Raw genomic sequence first — 7849 nt, 5'->3', positions numbered from 1 at the left:
AAAGGAGGCAGCATCCCTTGGGCACCCCTGCCTGCAGAGCCTCCCCGCTCTCCTGTGGGGCACATAGTGAATCCTCAAACTCCCTGATTTCATGCACCAGGGACGTTTAACTTCAAATCATTTTCAAGTTGTTGCTTTTCCTGCAGAAATTTTATTTTGACACACATCCTTGTGTTTGGCATCTTTGCTTTGTAAAGGCTCCTGAGGTCCATACCCCCAGGACTCTGACAAGAAGATTTAGCTCAATGCTCGATTCAAGTGGTCTGCTCCAGATCTCGTCTCTTCAGATGGGACTTGGCAAACAAAACTTCCTCTGAAATAAAGGATTCAGACTCTCACCATGCAAGAGAGACCTCCTGAAAGACTCTTTCATGTGGAGCCAAAGAGACTAGAGAATGTCAGAGTTTTAAAGACAAAATACTGCCATCAGAAAGGTATACAGACTTCATACAGGAGGGACCCTTCACACATTGACAGCCTTTGAATTCATCTCTTAAATAAAAGATTTGTCTTCAGAATGAAAAAGTGATGCCTTTTATGAGTAATAAAGCATAATGCAATTTTTTTTCTGGATGAAACTATCATTCAATATATTAAAAAAAAAGCTGTCTCTTTTGATTTATTGAAAAGCCAAACTCATATTTCGCCTTGGGAAAATAACACATTATCCAGCTCACCAGTTTGCAGATGCCCGAGAGATGAGGGTGTTGATGCTGCTGGGGCTGGGATTAGCTTTTGTGTCACAGGCCAGTCTGAGGGAATACGGTTCCTGTCTCGGGCTATAGCACTTACCGGAGATAATGGGACAGAAGCTGATGGTGAGTATCATTGCTGGCAATTAGGGGTTGTTAGGTTTTGCTTTGTAAGTATGTATTAAGCATTTGGCTTTTAATAAAGGGTTTTCACTGCTGGTATACGTAAATGTAATTAGGTATATAAACTTAAGTGAATGTTTTAATTTATCCTTGCATATGATACACCAATGTTTGAATGTGAGCTATGTCCACCATGAAGCCTCATGTGCTTTTGTCCAACCTGAGATGTGACCTGCTCCCCTTTGTGGTTCTTGGGGTCCCCCTTTCAGCCACCGGCAGGCCCGGCTCCCTCCAGGCGGTCAGCAGGGGGAGCAGCCCCCGGGGCTTGGCTTTGCCTGCTTGGAGGCTCAAGGGGACATTTTCTTGTCTGGGGCTACTTGGTCTTTTGGATACAGCTAACAACTGTGGAAGGTGCTTCCTCCGTGGGAAGGCACCAGCGGGGTAGAGCAGCTCCGGGGTCCCAAGGCATCTTCTCCTGCTCTCTTAAATACACAGGGACTTTGTATTCCCACTGATACTCAATCCACTGCAAGCCCTTAAAGACCAGATTTCCCCAAAACATAAAGCACCCCCCACTCCTGTAGTCTTCTTTTAATTTTTCTAGCAGTATTGGACCCAGGAGGTTTTTGTGTCAATGCTCCTTGTGATTAAAGTACACCACAGATGCCTTTCAGGGAGCCAGGCAAATCCATCCATGCCACGAGCATTGCTGACATTGAAACCCATGCGGGTCATTCTCAAGAAAAACTGATGCAACAGTCTGACAGGACACAATGGCTTCAGAAGTCCTCAAGGCAGGAGCTGACGACTGTGGCACCCCTGTCCCAAGCTCCCTGAGTGCTCAGGCAACAGACCCCAGCACACACACGATCTGCAAAGGTAAAACTGTCAGCTCAGATAAGTGCTTGCAACAATTCCCTGAGTGCGCACAGCACACATGCCCTGTCTCCTTCTCTGTAAAATAACTGCAGGATGCAGCATCCTTTTTGCTGCCTTCCATCAACCAAAATCCTCATGTCACCCACTCTTGCCAAGGCAGCACCTCGTTCTGATGCATGGGCAGCTGAAAGCTGCGGAGTAACATCTGTAAGGGGGGAAGCAAATACCTGCGTCTGCTTTCCTGAGCGCCATGTTTTCTTACTACGGTGTGAGAGCATGACATAAATATTATTGAAGGTACATGTTCTCAAAGTGTTCCCAGAAGTACCTCAACTGCAGCTGTCAGTAAGGGATGTAAAGAGAACCTCCCATTTCTGCACATTTTTAACCATTTGCTGTGTCTTTTCCATTAAGAAAATAAAAAAGGCAGAGAGCTAACAGGCAGAAGGAGAAGTTCCTGGTGGAAGCAGTGGGTTTGAAGTCACATCTGAAACCTGTAGCCACTGGAGACAACCATGGGAGAAGAGAGCCGGCAGGATGGGGAGGTGGGGTGTTCCACCCGGGAGAAGCTGTGCAGGAGTTGCCATAAGCACCTCACCTTTCCCTGGTACTCGCTGGGGGCTGGTGGTGCTCCCAGGGGTGCCAGCACCAGCCTGACATGTATTCAGGCCAAGGCTTCCAGTAACCTTCGCCTAACACCATGCTGGGTGTCAGCAAAAAATGTGTGTAGGCATCACACAGCCAATGCCTTGTGCAAAGCACTTGCAAAAGGAGGAAAAAACAAAGAGCAATTGCACCTCTCCTTAATTTACATATTTTCTTTAAGGCCATAGTAAACAGCAGCAAAACAATGAGGAGGAGAAGGCTGCAGAGGGCAGCTGCAGTTTTGCAGCAGGTTGACAGTAACCCACTGCCAGGTGAGCATTTCCCTCCCCCCAAGGCACTGGTGGTCAGGACCTGCAAATGGGAATCCTCACGAGTTTCAAGAGGAGACTGCACTTAAAAGCTTGAGTAGAGACCTGGGCTTTGACCATGGTGATTTTTGCCTGGGAGTGAAGAGGGTCGGCTGGTGTTCCCTCTGTGCTGGTGTGCCTGGGCAGGAGAGAGGAGGATAGCGTGGGCAGCCGTGCTGAAGCAACGCTGTGCATGAAACCACCCAAGTCACACTCCTGCTGGCCTGCAGCTCTGCTGCCTGGCCATCGGCACACATATCCCCACCATGCCCCAAGCCCCCCACCATGTCCCCCTGCCACGGGCTCCCTTGGTCCACGGGTGGGGGCTGCAGTGGGGGTGTGTGGTTGTACATGGATCTGGGCTGCACTTCCCACAGCAACCGTGGAGCTGTGACGTGTCAGCAGGCCCATGATGTCATAAGGTGACAACTGGAAGGCTTCAAGAGCACCTGAAGCTCCTTTCACACCCTCATCTCAAGGCAACTTTCCCCCCACTGTGAGCACAGGCTGCCACGGGCACACTCGTGCCCTGATGCACTTTGCAGTGTGACAATGTCATTGCACGATCGCCTTTTGGAAGATGCCAAGAAGGATTTGAAGCAGGCGGAGAGAGAGATGCAGAGGCAGATGAGGCTAATGGACCTGCACCTGCGGCAGCTCCATGAAAAGCTGCCTGTGTCCTGCCTGTGCAGCCCAGCCCGGTGCCCCTGCTGCCTGCACCAGCCCAGTCGCCATCCCTGGGAGAGAATGGCTCTCACCACAAGGCTGGATGTGGAGCAAGACCTGGGCAGGTAACATGTTTGCCTGCTTTCCATGGGCATTGGCATCCTTTAAGGCAGGATGCTGGGAGGTTTGGCATCAGTATCAGGAGCAAAGGTGGAAACAGATAAGCAGGATGGGAAAGAAATAGCCATTTTCAGAGAAACTAGTTGAAAGCAGAACAGGAAGGCGTGGCTTGTTCAGCCAGGCAGCCCGAGAGGAGCCATGCACGCAACACCTGCGCCAGAAGAGGTTTGGACTATGGCATTGTGACATGAATCACCTCACAAACTGCATCTAAACTAAAGTACACAACTAGACCGAAAGCTGTTCAGCTGTGGAACAAAGTCCATCTTCAATGTAAATTCTGTTTAAGACCGTTAAACGTGTAATTATCTTCAGCAGCAGCAGAAATTTGCCTGGATGAGGTAGGGTGCAGCACTGATGCACCACAGATGCGTGTCCATGTTTTCCCACCTTGTACAGTAGGAGCAATAAGTGTCAGGATTTTTGCATCTCCATTGTGACCACTGGTGTGATGATTTTATTTTGTTAATGGAGTTCAAGATTGACTCTAGTAGATATTAAACCCAAAGGTACCCTACAGGAAGGGAGCTGTTGAATGGTAAAACTGTACCATTTGGGTTAAGGCACAACCAAACACTGAGAGACCAGAAGAGCTAAGAGGTCCCTTGGTCATCAGCAGTGGTGAGAGTCTCTTGTTGCATTTGTGGCATTGGTATTTTCTCCCCAAACTCAAGCTTCTCTTTGAGTTCTCTTGTATTGCTCCTGGAGATGATGATATCTTCATCTTGGCAATTAAAAATGTGACATTTTCATTACCTGTAGACAGCAAGTATCAGCCCATGGTCTGCCACATGCATTATCTAGTGGGTGCAATAAAGTTAGAGGAAAAAGGAAAAAGCCTGACTGCAGGTTAATTTTACGCTTCAGTGAAACTGAAAGTTGCTGTGAGGTTATGTTAAGCTTACCCAGTGGCTGTGGCTCACACAGGGCTGTAAAACAGCTGATTTCAGATCCAGGCCCCCAGATGCTGCAGTGGCTGGCGTCCACGTCCAGATTTTCATCAGTGTTTTGAGAACGAGAGCTGGGCAGGCACAGCGTCCCATTGCATGCCAAAAATCCAGAGAAGGAATGGAAATTCAGTCTGAATAAAATCTGGGAGGTCTCCAGAGAGGCTCTGGGATGCCGGGGCATGCTCTCCCTGAGCACTGGGCTGCCCAGCCCTGCCACGTTCAGGACAACTCCCAAGCTTTAACACGAGTCCACACACCTGCCATCTGAAACCACACGGCAGGATTTCAGCCCATCACACTGGAGAATTCAACAACCTCCTTCCCACAAAAAAACGCCCAAAATGCCCTGAATGATCAGCTCTTCCCAGCACATTTATGCTCCTCCAACCAGCAATATAAAAAGACCAAAGGGGCAGGTGGGGGAACCATTTCTCACAGAGCACAGAAAATACATCTCAAAATCACCACATGAGGTTGAGTCATTGCAGGCTTTAAATAGGATTGCTGAAATGGGTGTACCTTGCTAACAAACCACTCGTTAGGGATTTCTCACCTTAGTGGTCATGCCCGTTCCCTCATTGCTTGCCCTATTTCCTCTTCCGTCACACACATTATCCTTTTACTTTGGTGCCTTGTGTCCAATATAGCTACTAGAATTGACATGACCCTTCCATTGTGTATTTTACAAATGGTTTGAATAAGAGCCAGCCTTCTGGTGGAGCAGAGTCACTGACGGTATTAGAAATCGTTTTAATGGCTCAGTGAGCCTCCAGCCCAGCTCTGCAGGAGCATTTGGGTTTTTTTTGCCAGGTGTGTCTCTTATCCACTGATTGCTTTAAACAAAACTCCTAAGTGGAAAATGCGATCTACCTGTTTAAAATGTAGGGCAATGCGTTAAGATGGATGCACACAGCTTAGTGGGCGTATGTACATGTGAAAGAGGAGTGCTGGCTTCTCTGTACTTAGGTGAAAGAACTTTTCACCTCCACAGTTGCCCCATGCCAAGAGGGCACGCTGAAATACTCCTGACTGCTGAGGAGTGCAGGTGGAAGCTCCTTCTGATGGTGCAGACACCACCCCCCACGTGCTGTACATCAGCACAAACATGGATCCAACAGTTTCCTATTTACTTCTCTTGTCTTCAGGGAGGTCCACCCATTCCTCTTATGAGGCTGTCCTCTTGTTTTTATTCCAGCATGCAAAGAAGACTTAACAGGGTGTTGAACTCTTCCCATGATCGCAAGCTTTTGGCTTTGATGGATGTGGAGGGGTTTGACCCCAAGGACGTCACTGTAACAGTGAAAGACGGGAAGGTGAAGGTGTTAGCGGAGCACGAGGAGGAGCACACCACCACAAAAGGGAAGACATATAACTACAAAAACATCACGAAGGAAGTCAGCCTGCCGCCAGGGGTAAGCGAGGACGAGGTGACCTACTCACTGGAACCGAATAGCGTTGTGAAGATTGAAATTGCGCGCAAGTGCTACCCTTGTTCCCTGAGCCGCTGAGCCATAGCATGGAGCAGCACCCAGGCACAGTCTTTCCTCTGCCACATCCCTCCTCCCTGACGGCTCTAGGTCTGCCCCACTTACCATGCACCAGCAGCTCTGCGGGCCTCTTCCAAAATAAAAGACAGCACTCTGAGCAGCTGTGTGTGAGCCTCATTTCAAAGGGGTTTGGTGGGCAAAAGGAGGGATGCCAACAGGAAACCACAAAGATGGTTTTGGGCATACTTGGCTGTGGTCTTCTGCTGGGTACCAAAGGCAAGTCTGGAGTTGGCGTGGTTCAGGGTGGGTATTGCTGTTGCAGAGAATTTAATGTATTTTAAAGGCTGAAAGGCACCATTTATGATCAGTCACATTTCTGTAATAAGGAGACTTCTCTCAATTCCATCACTTCTATTTGAGCCGTGGGATATTTCTAGGAGGAAAACCTCAATAATAAACACCTCAAAGGGAGGAGTTTCCTCCAAAAAAATGAGCTGTGCCGTTTGTCCCCTTGGTTTGGTTCTTGCAGAGGCTGCCTGGCTGGGAAGAGCCATGGATGAAGGACAGAGAGCTTTTCCTTAGAAAACATTCAGACTACGGCAGAGCACTTAGCAGCAGAGGAGGGAATGACCAAAGCATTTCCTGCTGTACCCCAGGAGAGAATCGATAGCTCAAAATTAATAAGAAAACATCTTTCATGTTGGAATAGGGAGAGAATTGTTGATATAATTTCTTCAAGGTAATAACAAAAAATTTAAGGCCCAAAGTGGGACTTCACACAACAGGTCCCTCATTCTCCCTGAGCACAGGGACCAGCAGGATCAGCAGGATGGGGGTTGACACCAAGGGACAGCCTTGCAGAGGGACTGCGTTTGCTGACCTGGCCTCAGCACTTGGGCATGCACTCCTGCAGGAAGCAGTGTTAGCCTTCACTGCAGAAAGGCATATAACAAGACAATATACTTGATGCCTGCATTTGCGAGCCACCTGGAAAAGCAGTCTCTCCGGCAAGCATCACCCGGTTCAGGCTTCATGAGCCCCCAGGTCTGGGGGGAGGAATGTTGCCCCCTCTTTTTGTGGCACATTCCTGTGGCAGATTTTTCTGGTGGGGCACCTAATGCTTGAGGTTGTCGTGGTGCAGAAAAGAACCTCTAACATTAACTAACCTGTCAGCAGAGAGGGTGGGCAGCCAGCAGGCCGGTGCCATGCAGGTGTGCTGCCCACTTGAAACACCTCAGAAGTAGGGTGTCATCCCCCGCCATTAGCCTGGCTGACAAATGCAGCTGTCTGCTGTCACGCAGGGGGACACCAGGCCCCACGGGACCCCCACACTGCTGGGGCAACGTGCCTCTGGCAGCTGAGGGGTCCCTGGTGCCAAGGGCTCCCACCTGCTGCTGCAACAGGGATATTACCCTGGAAACACTCATGCCTAAAGAAAACAAAGCCAGTCCTTTATTTTCAGCCTGCAAACCTCCAGCCCCACTTTCAAAATCTACATTCATCATACAAAGGTGGTGAAATCAGAGCGGATGGCTTACAAAGCAGCAAGTCAGCGGCTGGGAGCACCATGGCTGGAGGAGGCACCCAGATCCTCTCCTCCCAGCTGGAGGCACACTCTGGCAAGGAGGAAAACCATCCCTGTCCATGCATTTAGAAGGCTCAGAGCAGCCCTCTGCATCGAATTGATGCCATTTGAACCAGGCTGGTGAAGTCAGCAGCACCTTGGCCTCCTTTCAAGTGAGCACAGCCCCTTAGGCCAGCTCACTGCAAGCATCCCCCCAAAATCACCACCACCATGAAACAGCTCCTTCAGTCAAATGTCCCAGCAAGCAATTGAGGATCAGTTTGGCTTGGCTGTAACCAGCTAGGTAATTTAACTTTGGTGCAAGAAATGGGCTGCTTCTGGCATGTTTTCAGCA

General features: G+C 49.3%; 1 protein-coding gene across 1 annotated transcript; it reads left to right on the top strand.

The window, feature by feature from the left end:
* Positions 1–2998: 2998 nt before the first annotated feature.
* On the top strand, positions 2999–5951 carry ODF1 (outer dense fiber of sperm tails 1). Its single transcript, XM_009511462.2, has 3 exons — positions 2999–3069; positions 3193–3438; positions 5639–5951. The coding sequence occupies exons 1-3, from the start codon at positions 2999–3001 to the stop codon at positions 5949–5951; spliced, it is 630 nt and encodes a 209-aa protein (XP_009509757.2).
* Positions 5952–7849: the final 1898 nt, after the last annotated feature.

This window comes from Phalacrocorax carbo, chromosome 2 (assembly GCF_963921805.1).
Source record: "Phalacrocorax carbo chromosome 2, bPhaCar2.1, whole genome shotgun sequence".
NCBI classification, from domain to species: Eukaryota; Metazoa; Chordata; class Aves; order Suliformes; family Phalacrocoracidae; genus Phalacrocorax; species Phalacrocorax carbo.
Note: the sequence above shows the minus strand (reverse complement) of the source record. Positions and strands in the feature narration are given on the sequence as shown.

Coding starts and splice junctions, on each gene's coding strand:
- ODF1 (XM_009511462.2), top strand. CDS start 2,999: ATGGATCTGGGCTGCACTTCCCACAGCAACCGTGGAGCTGTGACGTGT. Junction 3,070..3,192: donor CAGGCCCATGATGTCATAAG/GTGACAACTGGA, acceptor TGCACTTTGCAG/TGTGACAATGTCATTGCACG. Junction 3,439..5,638: donor GTGGAGCAAGACCTGGGCAG/GTAACATGTTTG, acceptor TTTTTATTCCAG/CATGCAAAGAAGACTTAACA.